At 39.5% G+C, this 21162-nt stretch overlaps 1 protein-coding gene across 2 annotated transcripts in view; it reads left to right on the forward strand.

Moving 5' to 3' along the window:
• dock1 (dedicator of cytokinesis 1) overlaps nt 1-21162 on the forward strand; it is a 199883-nt gene that overhangs the window by 166766 nt on the left and 11955 nt on the right. For both annotated transcript variants that reach the window (XM_006791049.2, XM_006791051.2), the window contains exons 38-46: nt 1524-1643; nt 2832-2921; nt 3837-3941; nt 9351-9492; nt 11177-11258; nt 13184-13268; nt 15753-15839; nt 17202-17378; nt 19233-19316. In XM_006791049.2, coding sequence (XP_006791112.2) covers nt 1524-1643; nt 2832-2921; nt 3837-3941; nt 9351-9492; nt 11177-11258; nt 13184-13268; nt 15753-15839; nt 17202-17378; nt 19233-19316 — 972 coding nt within the window. The remainder of the gene's footprint in view (nt 1-1523; nt 1644-2831; nt 2922-3836; nt 3942-9350; nt 9493-11176; nt 11259-13183; nt 13269-15752; nt 15840-17201; nt 17379-19232; nt 19317-21162) is intronic.

Below are 21162 nucleotides of genomic sequence, written 5' to 3' on the forward strand. Positions count from 1 at the left end.
TACCTGGATGGAACCTTAACACGCAGAGGGAGAACTACAAAATTCCAGAGAAGGAATGACTTATATATAATTCTGTATCCTCCAGCATTTATAGAGTAAGACTGGCTATAATTAGTGTCCCAGTAGATTACCTGCAGCAGTGTAATAACATTGATGAATTCACAACATTTTCTTCATAGTCAGAGATGTATCAGCACTTGGGTTTTGTCGATACGGGGTCACTGCTCGTCCATGAATTACCAGAGATCCTTTTTAACATATAAATGCAGTCCAGCACTAAAGGATCAATAACCTAAGCCAAGTCTTCCCAGAATCCTTCCTTATACCACAGCAACGTGGTGCAATTAATTTTTCACCCGTTGTCCGTGAAGGCTATGCAAATATTGAAGCTTTGCTATTCAAATGTGGCTATCACAATAAAAGAAGAAAACAAAACCTGGTCAGAGATCTTAACTCTTCAGGTTACTCACAACACCATAGAAACCAATTAAAATTGGCCAGTAATAAATCAGCCCTGACAGACGCATAGGATTACGCTTGCTGTACACAGAGGCCAATCAGATTGTCTGTTTTTCTGCCAAGATGCTATAGGCTGTCAGAAACCTTATTAGTCTGTATAGTGTGTCAACAATAAGAACAAAAGAATATCCCTTGATTCTTGCAGGGTTATTTTTTCATTATCTTCTGTGTCTTTCATTGTTTAAAAATGAAAAAGCTTTTCTACTAAACAAGATTAAGTAAGTGTGTGACTCCGTTGTATCTAGTGTTTACACTGGTAGTAAAAGCCCAGCTTCTCTCTACCCTTGGAAGCTCCTGGTGCACTAATCTGTCGATTCTCATTCTAAATTCTTTTTATGGGGGGGTTGATATGCTTTTTCTTATCTAGGTTTTAGATATTGAGGTCAGCATATGTTCAAGTTGTACCTATGAGGCAAAAGCTCAGGCTTCTAAGAACTCTGTTTCAGACACACGCTGTTGTGCTGAATATCTCTAATACGGTCCTGCCAGGCACCGGCTGTGAGCACAGCTCCCCCTCCCACATCATGTTCAAAACTTCTGTTGGTGAGGTACAACTACTCAGAAGACATTTGGCTTCAATGCAGAAGGAAAAGCACTAAAACGGCTGCAGCTAAGGGGCAGCACCGAGGCCCAGTATAAGATAGAGAGGATTACTCTGAACTGCGAGTCATGCAACTCTGCTTCAGTTGCTTTGTGTGACTCAGTAAATATGGAGCTCCAAATGTGCTTCTAGTTCCCCTTTAACACTAAGCATTAGCCACAGGAATGCTACACTTTGCACTGATGCCATCAATGATTCATTCAGCATATACTGATATGGGTTTCTTGCAGAGTCGTTTCCATCTTGCATTGTCAAAGTACAGAGCAGCTTATAAAAAGAACCACGCATCACTCTAACCCATTTACACTGGATATAAGTCAGCAATTGATTTCTTGTCACTTTTCCTTTTTACTCTGTATCGTATTGTACAGTGTTGACCCCAGTGCTAACTTGTTTTCTGTAGTGGTCAGATGAGGCATGTGCAGCCCACCTGACACAGAGAGATGGCTACCAGGCCACCACTCAAGGACAGCTTAAGGACCATCTCTACCAGGAGATAATTAATTACTTCGACAAGGGCAAGGTAATGCGTCCATACACAGTTACTCACACTCATAAGCATAAGTGGACATAATGATTTTTCCTCGACTCCTGAGATGCTATTTTTAGATGTTGTCGTCTCAGCTAAATAGCCTTCCTGGCTTGAAAAGATAGTTTTTTTAAGACTGAATGGAAGTTTAATGTGCTGTTTCTGCAGAACAGGCACTGATACAGTGATAATCCCCTGTTTTTAGTTTCTGCTCTTATGGATGAAGGCATGTATCCGAGCACACAATGTAGCTCTTACGCTGTTCCATTTAAAACCTCTTTTCTTTTATATTTCTCTTCACTGTTCCTTTTTCTCCTTTTCCCTCATAGCATGTCAGGGACTTGAATGCCATCTCGTCTGCCTTAGCCAGAAAAATCTTCCAGCTTCATAGGACCAGAGCTGCTGTGTTATTTTGGTGTATTGCCTGTTATTTGTTCCAAAGAAGAAAAGTGTTTTTCAACCTGCAAGCTAAGCCTGGAACTGAATCAGTAGGACTGAAGCCACAGCTTCTCAAAGATGATGTCCCAAAGCTTTGCATGTGTCATGAGTGTTGGGGTGCAGTCGCCACTTTTGGTTCTGCAGCCAGCTGTCACTCAGCAAGATGTGGCTAGGGAGACAACAGTTTGAAAGAGCTGTGGACAAACATGCGCATACAAACCCACCAGAGTGATCAGTAAGTGTTACAGTGGCTGTAAGAATACATCAGCACTCCAGAGAGAGTGGAGTTTAAACTGAGGACAGTACCATGAGTGTCAGATGTGTCATCTAGAAAGCAGTCCCAGATGGTGTTGCTACCACCGCTCTCACTGATGGGAGGCTAATGTGAATAGCAGTCTGGACTTGGTCCACCTCCAGGCTGCCCTATATCAGTTCAGTCCAATCTAGTCTGTCAGGAACCCACTTAGAAGCTTTTCAACATGTTTGAGTGGTTCACATGTACCTGTGACACAGTTCACTGTACTGAGTCAAAGAAACATGCATGATGACACATTTTCTGCTTCTAAGGACAGGTTCTGGATTTTCATTTCAGAGAAATTGGGGGAAAAGTGACAAGTTGAAGGGATTAATTTATTTTAAAAGGACCGTAATACCTTTGTCTGGGAAAGAGTAGCCCATACCGAATGAATGCTTGATTTTTATTTATTTTATCTTATTTTTTTTCACTATTTATGTATCATTTAGATGTGGGAGGAGGCAATCATTTTGGGAAAGGAGCTGGCTGAGCAGTACGAGAATGAAATGTTTGATTTTGAACAACTCAGTGCATCCTTGGTAAGTAATGTTATGTTGTTAGTTAGCTTTACTTTCAAGTTGCAAACTGTATTGATATCACAATGCATGCAAAATTATTAGGGGATTATACAGACCTTATGCTTATGCATGTTTAATGGATTTAATCAATTTTAGCTAATATTTAACAACAAGGTAGAATGCATTGTCATTAACATGCTACATGAGATGTGGGCATAATTATTATTGTAGCGAAAACGGGTCAATCAGGCTGACAATCAGGCCAACACAGTGCTCCAAAAAAGCTATTGAGTTCCGACCTTTAGACATTTCATTGTTTCACAAAAAAGGGAAAGTGACAAAAAGATAAATGCCCTACAGAGTGCTTTTTTTAAACATTTAAATCTGGAGCATCAGGAATGTTGAAATTCAAGACCTGCAACCTGTGTCCGGAAGTACAAAGACATGACAGCTACAGACAAGAAGGGGCACTAAAAACTTGGGTTAACCCTTTATTGCACAAGTATCATACAAGCCCTTTGGAGTTATTTTATAATTTTGGGTGGAAGATTATAAAATTAATCTGATGTTTAAAAAAGGAAGGGTTAATATTTTGGAAAGGCCAAACCTTTTATTTTCCTTTTTGTGTTACCAATTTTTATAGCAAAGAAAGTTAAATATTCAAGTTTGAGATTTTGAATTCTTTTGGACTGATTGTCTAATAACTGTGCACACTGTGTATAATGACTATAGTTACTCATATATCACAGATACATACAGGTTATGTAAATAATGCTGTAGTATGTCTAATTTGTAATCTCTTGAGACTAAAAAAGGATAAGGGAGAAATTTACCACCAGTTTGAGATAAAACACAACTGCATCTGTAAAATATGCAAGAAAAATGCATGTGCGTGCTGTCCCTGCGTCTTAAATTTATCTTTGATTCTCTCAACAGCGGAAACAGGCGCAGTTCTATGAGAATATAGTGAAGGTCATCCGGCCCAAACCAGACTACTTTGCTGTAGGCTATTATGGCACCGGGTTCCCCTCCTTCCTACGTGTGAGTATATACACTGACATACTCAAGGCGGATAAGCACAATGTGGGTGAGGCACTTGTCAAAAAAAGATGATCAATAGATTTACCGGTGCCTGCTTGGTTCTGAGCCTCAGCATTCAATACATACGTGCTTCACACATATCTCTCCCATGAATATTGTTTTGTTGTGGCGAGGCTCACTTGTTCAAAGCCCCACCTAGTCTGGCTTTAACTTACTCACTCACTCACTGAGACAAACTCTGAATCATAGGCAGCTGCTCCATGTGTGGGTTGCGGAGTAGATCAGAATTATGCGCTGAGTGGATCCCCTTCAGTGTGGGAAAATGGAACGTTTCTCTTGGAAAAAGGCAGACAGCTAAGAAAGATACATAAGCAAGAATGAATGAATACATCAGTTTCTATCCCCCTCTTCTAGCATGTGTGTCTCGCTTTCATTCGCCGTGTATCACTTTTCCTCAGTGTTAAGAGACCTGTGTAAGTCACTGTGAGCCGGTCCACTCAAAATCTTTGCCTGCATCTGCTGTTGCCAGGAGTAGTTGTAAAAACTGCAGAGCTTTGAAGAACAGCCAAAAAAAGTCTTGTCTGTAGTAATCAAAAGACTGATCAGACGGCAAGCAAAGCACTTAAGTCCATTTGCCAAACTACAGCTGGACACCATTTCTCCAACAACACGAGCATCACAGTGTCGGGAAGATGGTGTTCCGGTGAAGTTCCGCTCAAGGTGTCCCATCACCACCTGCACAAAAAAACCATGTACCCAGCACAGAGTGAAAAAGGCTGTCTGGTCCCATTGTAAATTGCTTTCAGTTGCTGAATCACAGGTTACATTCCCCTTACATTCAGCTCTAAGCTTGTTTAAGCAGATGGAGCTGCAAATGTTTTTTAAAGTGGTGGCACCACAATGAGAGACACTGATTTCTAAAATGACCACCAGAACTGAACACTGATTTTTCTGAGCTGATGGAAAATCCGCCGCCTATTTATAACATCTACCAAGTAAAGCAGGCTGCTTAACCTGAATTGATCTCTTTTTCCTCTGTAAATGTCCCGGCTGGCCTTGTGCCAATCCGATCACGGCATATCAGAAATTAAAGACGTGTTTAATTGGTGTTTGATATCTCAGCCACAGTGTCTGAGGTGCTGCTGGGTGCATATCTGCCCTCTATTTCATTTCACTTGCTCAATGATGTGTTTTGTCTTTTTCTTTTTTTTCCATTTTAAATATAATCTATATTAGATCATTTTTTCTGTGTTGCTGTGTCACAGTGAGCTTAATGTTAGGCCTGAGATTTTTTTTTTGCAAGAAGAAAAATAACAGTTCTGATTAAATTTGCTTTTAATGTATGACCTGTTACGGCTGTTTTTCAGACTGTCATCTGGCATCTTACTGAAGGTCATTTTACTGTACAATCAGCCACTAAATAGCATAAAAGTCCTTGTGGAATAAGATGATATAAAACTCTAGTTTTAAGAACTGTGATCCCTGATCATACCCTTTTCATTCTATTATGAAGAACGGCCATTTCTTAAGGGCTTTGGCTACTTTCCGATCTCCGCAGCAACCCCCACCCCCGTCTAACCCCTTTCATCTGGTAGGGCAGAAACTCCATTATAGACAGGGCAAGCTGCACTGGCCTAATCTAACAGGCTCTTTAAAGAACCTTTGAGGATAGCTTGGAGCTCTTATTTCTTTCTCTGTTTTATTCTTTTTTCATATGTTTGCCCTTACCTGAAATAACCAGAGATGGTATATATATAAAAACGAACACTTAATTTACATTTGTATTCTTCCATCTTTTTTTTAAAAAAAAAAAAAAGTGGAGCATTCTTTGTACTACATTAGATACAAAAGAGTTGGTCATGGTTACTAGTCCACTGTCGTTAATTTTTTTACTTGTTAAACATCAAAAAGCCAAAGATTTATGACATTTTAAATGTTGTTATGGCGTTGACATTGTTCTCTTATAAGGGCCCATCCTGAAATACTTAATAATTATATTAAAGGATTTCTGTGTAGGTATATTGGAAATTTGATGAGGTTTACTATTGGATAAATACAGTTATAGAAGAAGGCTTTCTGTATTGTTTGGCAAGATAGCTTCAAAATTATATCCCAATATGTTGAGGAAATGAGCAATAATGATTTTTATGTCAATATAGAAAAGAATACTAATCAAAAATAGATGAGTGCACCTTGCAGGCGAGAGCATTTATTAGTGCACACAAAATAAATGCAATTTTCCATCCATCTTTCCCAATGAGCTACTGTCACTGATGACAGACTGCCTAATTTGAATTGTGAATCTAATACCATAAGGTGCCAGCGGCAGAAGCATTATAGTGCAAAAGTAGTGACATAATATATGGAGTGACACAACATAAGCCAAATGTAACCACAAAGTATTTTGTACCCAGAATGTTGTATTTTGGGTCAACTTTTTTAACCGTTTCCTTTGGGAACCCTGGGCAAGATACTAACCATCAGTTGCTCTCCATTGGATCCATCGGAGTGTGATTGTTAGCCAGAAAGCACTTAAGCATAGAAAAATGTGATTGTACGAATAGGTGTGAACAGGTGAATAAGACATGTTGTGTAAAGCGCTTTGAGTGTTCACGTAGAGTACAAAACAATCGAATGGAGCGCAGCTAGCAAGGCTTGTTTACTCTTGGGTCATACACCACCAGCTGTTTGTATTCCTTCTTCCCCACTTAATAGCCTGGTTGCGGTAAAAGCAAAGCGGTAAAACAAGTTTGTTGTTTCCACCTTCCGGCAGCAACACTTTTTTGGATGTATTTGGCAGAGTTGGATGTTGTTGAAGGAGCTCCTTTGTTAGGTATTAAATTGTCATCAGCAGCTGAGACTGCTTTCACTCTCAGACATGCCTGGGCTTGTCTCATTGTAGTTCTGGACACGGAATATAAACATGTGGTGTTGCTATATGAATGATGATATGACACTTTGTCATGTAATAATTTATACTGGTGTTAATGTTGGACAATATGATAAGGAGGACCCCAAATTATCAGTCACGCCTCATATTGCTTTTTGTTGCAGCACTGCAGTGTCCTCAGGGGGAAAAAAAACAATTCCTCGATGAAGACATTTTGTAACCTTCCCCCCACATACTAATTGATTTTATGCAAGAGTACATAATTCGACTGCTTATGATTTATTAGTTGTTAATATAGTTAGTAACTAAGGTGCTAGCGGTAAAAGGCTACAGATAACATTTTAAAACATCAGACTCGATTAGGTCATTGACTCCAGTTCCTGTGTGCTACAAAAGAATATCAGAGTGGTTTTAGATTGTTTTCATCAATAGGTCTATATTGTATAAATGGTTATATTATTGTACAAAAAGATCAAGACCAGAATATTTAACCAAAGTTGTCTTTTTAACCTTGAAAATGACTTTTCCAAAAAGCTTTGTATCATTTCATTTTTTTTGTTATATTTATTTTCTATATAAAAAAAAACCTTACGGAGCAGTTTCAGCTTTCAAATGCTTAGTATTTCCTCTAACCATTGTTTCCCTCAGTTTACATGCTGTAAGCATATTTATTCCTTTCTCCTTTCTCTTCCCATCAGTCCTAAATTTTACTTAATCCTTGTATTAAGTTTCCTGTGACAGCTCAGCTTATAGAGTGGTTGACGGTGTGAGAGTTGGTTTGAAATATGTATCCTAAGACTCCACATTTGGCGACACTCTGATATGAGCTGTCATGTTCTATCAGTCAAAATGTTCCTCAGACAGACTTCTGAGCACATTCAAGCAGCTGAAGGCACGTTCATGGCTCATGCATTTCTAGGAGCATTCTGTACACTCTTCTCTTATAATTTACTTTTGTTTTGGATTAAAACAAGATGACCTTTTCATCAGTTTATATGCCAATGTATGTAGTAGATTCAAAGGAAGTATCCATCCATTTCCATTGGCTTTTCTTTGTAAAGAGGGGTATGACATAAAGACCTCAAATCCTGACAACATGAATTTTATTTAAAGTCCATGGCATTAAGTTATGTGACCTGTTGCTGTTTTGTCACTTGACCGTTGGAAATTGCTTTTTACCCACTAGCCAGAAAGAAAAGACCATTTTAGTATGACTCATTATCTCACTGAAAGTGGTTTTCTTTTCCAGAACTAGCCAGTGTGGGTTTGAGGGTAATGAAAAGGAGAATTATGACATTGAGATAACTGTTCACACGACCTGAATGCTCAACGAGCATAATGCGAATCTGCTGTCTTCTTATGAATAAGAAAACAATATGCAGTGCTGGAGAAAGACTAGCTGTCTTCGTTCAGATTTTAATCTGTTTTAGAGAAATGCAGACTCGTGACAAATTAAAATAAAAAAAAAACAAAACAACTTGGATTGTCTTTGTAAAGTTTTTGTGCCCGAGGTGTTTATCATCCCTGCAATTCATCTCACTAATAAATGAAAAGTGCCTATGTATCACTGTGTGTATTCTTTGGCTTTTATGGATAGTCATTCACGAGGTTCGCTAATTTTTATTTTTCTTGAAGCCTAAGTAAGGGCAGTGTCAAGTTTTAAATCTTTGCTTTCTGCAGCATTCTGCTCAGAGGGGTTGCACATGCACAGTGAAACTGAGAGGATAAGGAAGAAACTAACGTGACAATTGAGACTCTCACACAAGTCTGAAACAGAAATGTGCTCTCTGCCATCTGTGCATGAGAACAGATAGCACACATGTAGCTCTTGTGCCATGGCTTATGGGAGAGAAATTACTAGACTTATATTCCTATGTGTAACCCTTACTTGTAAACTGTCTGTCGTCTAATTTCCTTATTATGCTTATAAACCAAGTCATATTCAGCCTCCTATCCAGTGCACCACGTCACGGTTTCCAGAAGACATTTAACTGCTATAATGCAAAGATGACATGTCATGTTACTGCACTAATATCTGACGGGAAAATTCTCTGTGTCTGCCTTCAAAAACATTGCAATGTTTCAACCACATTAGAGGTTATTGTTAGAAAGAGCCCACAGCAAAATGCTAGTGGCCATTTGTATGTCAGTTGGGTTAAACAGAAATACTCCTCAAGCAAGCCAACTTTGATCTTGGCTAGGATTCACTTAACCGAATCACTGAATCAGTTCCGAGAACTTTCTGTCACGTGCATTTCCAAATGTTTAAAATGGAGATTATGATGATGCATTTGAACCCAGCGACAGTACCAGGCAAAGTACATTTGCAAATCAAAGTGCTTTTCTCACTTCGTCATGGTCTTGCATGCTCTTTGTGTACTATTAGTATGTGTACTTTAAATATATATTCATATTCATAAAGTAGTGTACCTCATGCATATATATTGCAAATGTAAATTCGAATTATGCATTCATGAAGATATTTTTACGATCTGAGTGTCTTCTTCTGTGTCCTTCAGAACAAAATGTTCATTTACCGCGGGAAGGAGTATGAGCGGCGAGAAGACTTCGAGGCACGTCTCCTGACACAGTTTCCCAATGCAGAGAAGATGAAGACGACGACACCACCCAGCGAAGACACAAAGTCTTCCTCTGGACAGTGTATCCTTAGCACATTTACTAAGCAAATCTTTATTTTACTTATTTTTTTTTTACTTTAAGGGGTAATTTTCAAAAGGTTGTTTTTCATTTTTTTAGTGCAGCCACCATATTAAATTATGTCAGTGCACAGAATAAGAGTATGTAATTTTTCTTTTCCCCAGAATGGCTACATACTTGCACAGGAAGAGGTTTCTTAGCTTTTAAGCAAAGTGAAGCACGGACATTCTGGCAGTTTATGACGTCACCTTCACCAGTGTATGAATGTGAGATGTGTGAATATAAATGCAATCCATTATCATTATTATTAAGTACACTCTTACTGCTTCCATTTAAATGAAATGGCTGGGCAGGTGCTGTCAATCAAACATATGTGGTATGAGTGATCACCTTTGTAAAAGCAGAAGTTTGTGCAGTTTCCTGGTCTGGAGCATTCAGGTCTATTTTAGCACAATGCTACAATTTTCCAAAGACTGGATGTCTCTGCAAATTCACCCCAAGATTAGACTCTGCAGTGCACGGAAAAAGACTGAAAAATCCCAAGAACTACATCTCAGACACTACAAGCCTCAGTTAGGATGTTAAATGTTAAAGTTCATGAAAGTATAATTAGAAAAAGATTGAACAAATGTGTCTTGTTCGGAATTGTTGCCAGAGGAAAACCTCTAGTCTTTCATGCAGCACGGCTTAGGTTTGCAAAGTTGCATTTGCACAAAACTTGTGGAACAATGTCCTTTGGACAAGACCAGATTAGAGGTGTTCACCTATAATGCACAGCACCACATTTGGGAACAACCAAACACCTTGCAGTCTCTTAGTTGAACTCGTCAAAGGGTTCGAGAGTCACATATCAGGCCACCTGTCCAACAGCTAACGTTTGGCCAAAATTAGGTCATATCCCACAGCAGCAAATCTATGAAAAAGAAAAGAATTGTGTTGTTGCAGTGGCCCAACCGAAGTCCAGGCTTAAATAGATTGAAATGTTGAGGCAGGATCTTAAGAGAGCTGTGCACAATGCAATCCCCACAAACCTCAATAAGCCTAAGTAATGTTGTAAAGAAGAGTGGGACAAAATTCCACAACGGTCTGAGAGGCTGATGAAGTCAATACTTGAAGAAAACACTTCAAGTCCAGAAAAAAATAGTTTTTTATGAAAAAAAATGTTATTGCTTTTAAAGGTGCTTTGGGTGTACTTGGCTTTTCACAGGGCTGCTGTGAAAACCTTCTTTTTCACATGGCTGTATAAGTCAATCCAGAAGGTTAATAATATTACTGTCATTACTATGTCATCTTTTTTTTCCAGTAGCAATACATTACAACAAATTGTCAAGCACAGTCAGCAGTTGCAACAGATTAGCTGACCTCAGTGCCAGATGAAAGCTCGGGGCATGTTGTTTAAACTGCATTAGCCTGCATACAGTTATAAGATGATTTGTAAATCCACCTCCACCCCAGCTTCTCCATTTCGTATCATTTCTGACTTGATTTACAGCGTAGCGATTGCCATTGATGTATGCTGTGTTCTGTGAGGGCGTTTCTTCCCGAAGTCCTAGAACAGAGCTAGACTGCAAAATGTAAATTACTGCAGTATTAACTATAATGTTGAATCGCCACCAGCGTCTGAGTAACTTCTCTTCAGTGATGTGTGTACAACAGTTTCATTTATTCCTTGATGTTTCTGCTTAAGACATCCAGTGTTTTACCGTGAAGCCCATTCTCGACCTGCCTGCCAAGTTTCAAAACAAGTCTGTCTCTGAGCAAATACTCAGGTAATAACAAAGTCCCTGCTCTTCACTTCTTCACAGTTACAGTGGATAACTCAGAGTCACATAAGATTAATTTCAATCTGGCAAAGCCAAGTTTACTTGCCCCCAGTCATTCGAACGGTTCAGCGAGCTTGTGGTGACACACGCGTCCAAGTGCATTCGCATTTTCGTGTGGCGTCTGACTGAGAAAGGCGATTAAATTTTGATTTAAATGTGGGTCTCTGTAGAACAAACAGCGCTTGACCTTCTTGTCGTTCTAGTGATTATTAACTTTCAGCAGCCATCTGCTGTAATCAACTCTGCCAAGTACAACATTGTTCCTCTGACATCATTAATACCATTGTGTGGCGCGTCAGGGCCACAGCAAACATTGGGCCCTCACGCTCCCCTTTGTACACATTCTGTACGCCAGCCATGTGCTGCATCACTCAGCTGTGCAAATTCACTTAGGTATGCCATCCAACGCATCAATGGGCATAATTAAAAGAAGACATTTACACGGGAAAGCCTTTAGGCAAATATACCTGCGCAGTGATCTTATCAGAAGCCCAGTCAAGGCACTGGTCACATTCCCCTGCATTGATCTTTTCAGCACCCTGTTGTCTTGCTCGCTAAGTGTATCTAATCAGAATATGTAACTTTGTTAAGTGGCCTAGATTAGACAGCCGTGTTTAGAGACTGACAGAGGATTGCTCCATATAAACTTTCCATGATGCGTTTTCAGCCAAGTCTATAACTTCTTCAACTCTCGCAGTGCTGTTCTCTCTGTCCCCCTCTCTCCATTTTCTCTCATTTATTCCCTCATTCAGTGAAAAGATCAGTGGTGCATAGCAATGAGACTGAGCTGTTTGAGCCACAGGGTCACAGCAGCAGGCAAAGCATAGCCCAATCTGACCTTGCTTTGCCAGACTATGCTACTCCATCAATTCTAGCCCGCCAGCTAAAGACATGTAAAAGGCGTAATTGGGGTAACACGGCTGATTTTAAACTGCTTTAATAATCTGTTTATTAAAGCAGAAGTTCAGAGGATTCATTTTTTTAAGTGAAGGCCGAACTTTTTCAGCTAACTTGGGAATAGGTCTTATGTTCATTAAACAGTGTGCTGCCCTTTGCGAGTAAGCACAGACGGGAACATCTGGTCCTCGGTATAACATAAAAAGCTCAAATGTTGGGGGCACCTGAGTCCAGCTTTTCTGTGTAGTCACAAATGGGTTTTTTGTTTTTTTGTGGTCTGTTCATCAAAAAGATTATCGGTCCTTCACAGAAAAAGTTCAAGCATCCCATCTGCACACATTGATCGCCATTTCTTTAATCATTATAGGGTTGTGGCTCTGGATTGGCACTGATTCAGTTCATATTTTCTTTATAATTATTTGCTAATAAAGCCAGTTCGCACGCTATGAACCATATGGTGTGGTTTTGGAAATGGGAAATACAATATGGTGTACTAATTTTCCTAGGAGACTGTGATTATGTCTCTTTATAAGTGAGACAGATGAAGGTGGGCTGAAGAAAGCAAGTAATGAGCCTGTGTAAGGGAAGCCAGGTATTCACAGCCACTATGTAACACCATCATTTTCCTGCTGTGAAAAGTCTGTTAACCTGATTTGGCAAATTTCCTCCCTGTTAGTCATGTGCCTCTGTCAGGTGTGCTGCAGCTTATCTGCATGTCTGACATCTCAGGCTAACTTTAGGGCCTCCCAGTTATGTGTGGGAGCCGAAAATGAATTTATTTCCCACAATGAGGCCATATCTCGGATAGTTAGTCAAAAGCCAAATGCAAATCACAATAATTCCTGTCACTGCTGCCCTGGGAGGCGGTTTGTCCTGTGTTTGACCTGAAGCAAAGCAATCAACCTTTGAATCAAGCTGTGGATTGCCCATAACAGTTTTAATTTACTCAGGTACTGATTTTTCTCCCTCCCCAGCTTCTACACGGTAAATGAAGTCCATAAATTCCAGTATTCCAGGCCGGTGAGGAAGGGAGAGAAGGATCCTGACAATGAGTTTGCGGTAATTCCCGTCTTTTTTCTGTTTGTTTGTTTACTCTTACTTAGTTTTCCCCATTTATTTGGTTAACGTCAGACATAAAATTAACATAAAGACTATGTGTTACTGGAGTAAAGTAAAACATGTGAGTCTACGTTTACAGGAGCGGTAAAAATGGTAGGTTTAAAAAATGTGTACCAACCAGTAACTGTTAAAGAATTCCAGTTATACTGACAAAGAAAGAAAAATCGTTTTTCTTTGTCATTTACACACATTCAGAGATGAAACACAGGAAAAAAATACAAGTAAATTTATGAAATAATTTCCCAGGAACAAATGACTCAGCTCCATTTGCAAGTTGCACACTTGCAAGATAATGTACTTAAGTAGGTTAAATTAGAGTAGGTAGATTAGTAGCCTCCGAACCCGATCAAAAAGCTTGTCAGTGTTTTATGCTGAGATGTGGCAAGTGGAGTCAAGCTGAAAATGGATTTTCATTTTTGCCTGTTCTCATCAGGTTGCTGCTGTGTCACGGCCACCACCTTGAAATTTACTGGCGTAGGACTGAGAAATCTTTCAAGTTTATGATGCACGTATACTTGCGTAGATATTTTCAGCACAGAAAATCAATAGCGCCGCAGAACATAGAGCTAATTTACATAGGCAGAAGAATTTACACCGCAGAGGAGGGATAGACGGAGGATTTTATTCATCTTTGAACACAGGAGAAGGTGGTGCCAACAAGAGCATCCAAACAAAATAAATTCGCTGACAGTGATCTATCTCCAGTTTAGTCAATGCAACTATTACTGTCAAGTCGTTTTTTAGTTTATCTAGTGAGTTATTCTTTGTGCGCACTTAATAACCAGGTAGCAATAACAAGGACGACAAATTAAAGCCAGTCACGCTTTCCTCTGTGTTTACTGTGGCGTCACTTCAGCAGAACAGGGTGATGAATTTCACTCATCTTAGACGTGCTTCTCTTGTCAGACTGATTGGACTTTCTCTGTCCTGACAGAGCGATTATGGATATCTATTGCCTGACATATTGTGTCTGTCACATCTATTATGCATGTCAATAAACACAAATCCTTGTCATTTGCAGATGCTCCAGAGTGAGCAGTAAGTAGATTTTAAAGACAACGCAGTCTCTAAATATTTAAATAGAAGTATTAGTTTTCTTTTCAGATGTGTTGGTTGTTAAAAAGAGGCTGGAAACTACATTTGGAGCAGACCTCACTTGCAGGTGATCCCTGCCATGCAAGTTCTTTTTCTCAATGTGTACTGTTATTTGAGATTATAAATATTTGATGCTTTAGAAGCTATCCAATTTCATATCACATCCCATATTACAACTCCAATTCCAAAAAAAGTTGGGCTGATGTGTTTGTAAATAAATAACAGAATGCAGTGATTTGCAAATCGCACAAGCCCAAACCCAAGAGGCGGAGCTTCTCAGAAGTAAAGATGGGGAGAGGTTCACCAATCTGCAAAAAAACAAACACATCTACACATTTTTGAAAAACAGATTAATGCCCATCAATGTAAAAATTGTGAAAAATCAAAATATCTCATCATCTATAGTACATAATATCATCAAAAGATAGAGAAAAAGTGGACAAATCTCTGGGACAAGACTGAACATCACTATTGGATGTCTGATTTTCAAGCTCTCAGGTGCATTTAAAACAGGCACGATTCTCAGTTGAAACGCAGAAAGGTAACTGCAAGTCTTTTTCAGGGACGGGCTTGCATATTTCAGTAAGACAATACTGCATCTGTTGCAATAGTGTTGCTTTGTAGTGGAAAAGCCTTGAACCTTTGCCAGCTGAAGACATTTGGTGCATCATGAAAGGAAAATTACGACAGAGAAAACCCAGTACTGCTGAGCAGCTAGAATCCATATCGGACCGGAACGTTCTTCTCCCAAAAATCCAGTATCTGATCTCCTCAGTTGGCCCTGTGCCTTTTTTAAAAAATGTCTTAATGCCATCAAACACAAAATGAGTTTCTTTGTTTTTTCCTCAGCCATAAAAAGGTGGACAGTGGGGTGTTGTCATTGTCACCCGGTTGAATGTGCGGGCAGGCTTAACACCCGAGTTTGAGAATAATTTGAGAATAAGGTGACGTAGGATGTTGTAATTGATACCATCGATTAATCTACTAAAAATCTCAGAAAGTTCAAATCCCAGTGACCTTGTTCTTATTTCTTACCATCTACTAGGAGGGTGACTGTTAGTACTGACAGCATAAACATTTGATTTCTATGTTCTGTTGCAAATAAAATAACTGCCCTTGAGCACTTGAGCAAATGAGCTCCGATCCAGACGGGGAGGCAGTAGAGCCGTCTTCCAACCAAATCCATTGCGTCACTAAAATCTCATTTATGCAACAGCAGTCTTGTTTCATTGCGATATCTTGGCACAGCTGCAGCTTGGTCTGTTTAAAGAGCCACATTATCTTGATTTGAACTGTGTTCCAATTTTGTGTCTGTCTTTGTGTCTGCAGAACATGTGGATTGAGAGAACCACGTACTCTACAGCGTACAAACTTCCTGGCATCCTGCGCTGGTTTGAAGTCAAGTCAGTCTCCACTGTGAGTATGAAGGGCCTGTGTGCCAAGCAAGGCTCCTAATCAGATGAGGATCTGCAGGCTTGCTTAAAGACAATCAATGTGATTTGTCCACTTAAGCAGTATAGACGCAGGGGTGCCACTCCCCGGGCTAACGACAGGGCACGTTCTCTCTCTGCCAGATGGCCCACATTGATTCACCAGGCACTCCTGTTTCTACTGAAAATTGCTACACAGCACAAATATAACTGGAGGACAGTTCAGGCTTTGCTCTCCTTTCACTTTTTGTACAATTACCTGGATTACAGTATTGAAAACCCTTCAGACAACAGCGGAAGTGTTGACTGAAGCTTTATCGAAATGTAATTACTTTATCAGTGATCTTTTAATTTTTTTTTTAAATGCTCATCCCCGAGTGCGGGGAAAAAGTGCACCGTTTAAGTCATGAGCACAAGGGGAGATTATGGTGTCAATTAAGAGTCCAGACTGGCTTTTTTTTTTTCATGTGTTTTTAGATTGTCCCAAAACAAATGCACTACTTAGTGCGATTAGCCTTCCTTTACCTCCCAAACACCTGAGTCCATGTAGCAGAGTTTTACTCTCCATTGTCACACTAATTCGGAGCGGACACCTCTTCCTTCAGGCAGAGTTAGAATTTACTGTCAGGAGCAGCTTGCCCTCCAGATGAGCCAGGGAGAGGCAAGGTCCCTGAGGTCAGACTCTCTATTTAAAGCTTAATGACTGGGCTGAGATTCACCAGGCCTAATCCTTCCATCTGACGATTCTTTTTATCGAGCTGGCCTGAGACATACCGGAGCAGATTGGAGATTTGTCTCGCTTGTACAACATCTTTACTTTTTTGGCTTGGGTCTAATTCTGACATTTACTTAACAGTCCATGCATGTTTTCTCTAAACTCTTAATACAATGAAGTGATTTTTTTTCATCCATCCAAGAGATGAGATTGCCCCTATGTGGAGTTAAATAGATTGTGTCGAAATTAGCTTTCACACCGTATTGAAATGAATGACAACAGTTCCAAGTACTTCATGCATCTTTTCCTCTAAATTGCTAGTCTTTTTTTTTGTTGGCATGGGATTTGAAGTTCTGGTACACGAACACACTATCCATCTTCGTTTGACAGTTCCAGGTTCGTATATGGGCACGGTGATCAAAAATTATTCATTGTTTCTGTTTGATTTATGTGTGTAGTTAAGCGATCCTCAGCCTATCTTCTTATAACCTTTCTGTAATTCACACAAAATGTTTCCCTTTGATTGTTGCAATCGCAGGGATGAAAGCAGTGTACAGTATGTGTATTTGCACTGAAACAGGCGAATAAGCGCTGTGAATATCTGATATCGCCTTTAACTTCTGTGCTACGCAGGAGGAGATCAGTCCATTGGAAAATGCTATTGAAACAATGCAGCAGACCAATGAGAAGATCAGCAGCATGGTACAGAGGCATCTCAATGATCCCAACCTTCCCATCAACCCGCTCTCCATGCTGTTGAATGGGATTGTGGACCCAGCTGTCATGGGAGGTTTTACCAACTACGAGAAGGTAGACGAATGAAAATAATTCTGGATGTTTCTAAATCATCGTAACTTTTACACATTCATGTCCAAATCTTTAATTTGAACGTTTCCACAATTCATGAAGCTTTATTTTACCGTGAAGGTTTGTTAAACATAAAGCTAGAACCAGGAGACTCAAATCTATAGGGCCAGTGCACAACCTTAAGACTCGGTTTCTAGCCTTAGGTGTTGTAAAGTTGAAATAAATGATGCCCCTTTATCTCTCTGGGCAACATTGGCAGGAGTCTACCACAGCAGACATGACTAAAGATGACCCTAAGATGACCTTGAGACAGTTCAATACACAGAAGCAGGGGCATGATATATAAGATTCATACACTGAGAGGCAAAGCACTTATTTTTTTCATTAGCCTACAGTTTTACACACCGGTGCTAGTTAGGTATTTTTATATTTTGAACAAGCTAAGCTAACAGTTTCCCCATTTTCCTTCTTTGTCGTAAGCTGAGCTAAGCATCCACTTCTCTAGCTTTGTAACTGCCATAAAGAATTCTAATAGACATGTCTTATGATCATCATCATCACAGAATCATCTTACACATTTTCCAAAAAAAGAAAAACATTTTCTGAAAACAAAACAAGAGGATTGCCTATGTTATTTATTGTTGCTTATAGTATATATTTTAAGGATAAAAAGGTACTCCGTGTCTTTAAATTATCTCTAAGATCATCAAAGTATGTTTTAAACTCATTCAAATAAAAACACAATAATTCCCAGGTTATATTACATGATGTGAATTGGGTGTTATTCTTAGAGATGCACCTATCAGCCATCCAAGTACCAAAACCCACTCATTTCCAGACCAGTGACTGCCCAGTTAGCCTGATATATATCTGATTAGTAACTGGTCCGTTTAGCATCACTCGCTGCCCCATGCTGGTCGTCTCCGAGTGCCAAGATAAACTACATGTGGGCCACCACAAAAACATTCATAACAACAAACTTAATCAGACACTTAAATCAACCTAACCCAGATGAGCACTGACATTTTTAAGAAGTCAGCAAAGGCTAAGTGGCTAAAGCTGTCCAGAGTTCAGAGCCAGCAACAAGCCAGCATTAATGCAGTTTAAGTGACTGAACATCCTGTAACTTGTTGCTTAAATTCTAAAGCTTAAACTTTTTTTTCCTGATCTGAATTGAAAAATAAAAGTCGGATTCAGAAAATTGCAATTAGCGCATCTCTACTCCTTCCTACTTCTTATCATCGTATGCTTGCTGCTAATTCTTGAATCCCTATCACTATGATGGTTAATGTTTTATACCTTTTTCTCTATATCATGTTCCTCTTAGGTCATCATAAATCCTTTATTTTTTCCTTTTCCAAAAGCCCAACTCAGTCTTCACTGTATCCTGTTTTTCATCATTTTTCACGTGTAATCCAAATACTATAGTGGCTCATGTGGTCTTTTTTCTGTTTTTTTTTTTTAAACACAACCCTTTTACCCTTTTGATTATTTTAAAAAGCGATAGCCTATTGGGTTCTCTACCTGAAATAGAGTTATACCGGTCTTGAGGGTGCCTTCTGAGTCAGAGGAGAAGCAACGGGAATTCTTTGCCCTCAGGTCACTCCTTCGTCTCAGTGAAATAGTGCGAGCAGTGGATGAGAGATGGTTGTCTTGACTACATTTTTCACATCTTAACAGACCTTCCCAGTGCTTCACCCTTGTTTCATCTTTATTTCCTCCCATTTGTCTTTTTATTTATATCGCAAACATCTTTACATTTTTACCTTTACCTACCTTTACGCCAGGTTTTCCTCCTTTCTATACAGTCATACTTACTCCAGTGTTTTTCTGTCTGCCATCTTTTTTTTTCTCCAGGCCTTTTTCAATGACAAGTACATCCAGGAGCATCCAGGGGACCTTGAAAAGATAGAGAAACTAAAGGACCTCATCGCCTGGCAGGTAAGACCATAGCACTGAAGAGTCATGGGACACGTAGGTGAAAATGGCAAAGCATCATAAGGGTCCAGGATTCAGGGAACAGTGCTTTTGCCAGTTTGTTTGAAAGTATTTACTTTAAACGATGTTACATTCTTTGCATTCTTTTTCCATAGCACAAGTAAAGAGCATAGGAAGACATGGCCGACAGGCAGTCAAAATGCTGAGTATGGATTAGATGGTGTGAAGGAGCTTGGGAGGCATGAAAATGTGCATTCATCCCACTCAAGTCTTTTAACATCATTGGCACTGATTTGCATTCATTTGCTTTGGGCAAGTCACTATGGTTAAAATTATTAGAGAAGTTTATTAATGGAATCAACACCAGAAATTTTAAAACCTTGCACCACCATCTACAGCCCTCCAGACATTACGCTGTGTGATTTTGAAATTTAAAGTAAAATTGCATTTATGTGTGAAACTTCATTAACGTGATTATACATAAAAAATAAAAATGAATCAGTGTGAAACTTACAGCTGAACATACATTATTGTTTGTGCAGTAGCGGTAGTTTTCAGTGCAGTAACTCTTGCAAACAGGGGAAATGTGAGCCTCTGTGAGCATCGCTGCAACACTGAACGAGATGCACATGCAGCAGGCAAGAAATGCATACGAGGACCGCTGGGAAGCAACATCCTGTTTAATAGAGCATAACTCTCTGGATCTGAACTGTGGGTTACTTTAATACTCAAGAAGTTGTGGTTTCCAGCCTTATGTTTCACCCAGGATCTGAACAGATACAAGAAAAGTCTGCTTCTTATTCTTCACTCCAAGGAAAGAGAAAGATCATTTAATTTCCTAAAGTTGTACCTCACTCAGTTGTTTGTAAAATAGGTCGACTTTGTGCTCCGCATCTTTGGTGGAACTTTGCCAACTCTGAAAAGTAACGCTCTTTTGTTTTTGTTGCGCCTTTCGACTTTACATGGTTCAGTGATTCACACAGAAGAATGTATCTTGTATTCGTACCTCGCGTCTGACACTGATGATGCTGCTCACATAATTGTTTTGCTGTGTAGATACAGGTATAATACAATTTTCCACGTGTGCCTACTTTTCCATCATTATTCTCGTAGACATACAAGCGGCGCGTACGTGGGGATCTGTAGGAAATCGCTGACTGAAGTAGAGGTTGACACAGCAGCGGCAGGTTACCTAAAAATAAGCATGTTGCTGCTTCATCACTCCTGGAACGTTGTGCATATCACAAAGACGTTATACATGACAGGGTTGGAGCAAGCAGCTGGATTTCATCTCTAAGACCTATCAGTTATTTTTATACCTATCATGAAGCAATGGCAGCAAGCAGTAATCTTGGTGTGATTACATTTGTGGCATAGGCTTTTATTTTTTAATTCCAGGGTACTACTCATATAAGAGCTATTTCGAAAAGTGTCCTTAAAATCTTTGTTTCAAATTATTTCGAGGTTATTTGGTGTAATCATAATGCAGACATGCCATAGAGGAAAGCCTATGCTAAACAGACCCACAACAAACTTTAGAGCGATCACTAAGGCAGATTTGAATTGGTGTCAGCTGTCTCTTTGCCAGAGACTGCAGGCTTGTTTATCTTGTGTTTTGAATCCATCTAAATGAGACAAATGAAGGCGAGCCGGCTCCAATGAGCAAACTAAACGGGTAGAAATGAGCCGTTGTGCACTGCTATCCTGAAATACCCATTGTCCTCATTTAGTAATTAGAGAGAAATGAGCAAGTGGAAATCAGGAAAATAGGTGTTGTAAAAAAACAACAACAACAGCAACTCCCTGGCAAGTACGAAGTAGGGGTTTTAGAAATGTTTATGTTTATAAT

Source organism: Neolamprologus brichardi, chromosome 8 (assembly GCF_056152115.1).
Source record: "Neolamprologus brichardi isolate AB-2024 chromosome 8, ASM5615211v1, whole genome shotgun sequence".
In the NCBI taxonomy this organism is placed as follows: Eukaryota; Metazoa; Chordata; class Actinopteri; order Cichliformes; family Cichlidae; genus Neolamprologus; species Neolamprologus brichardi.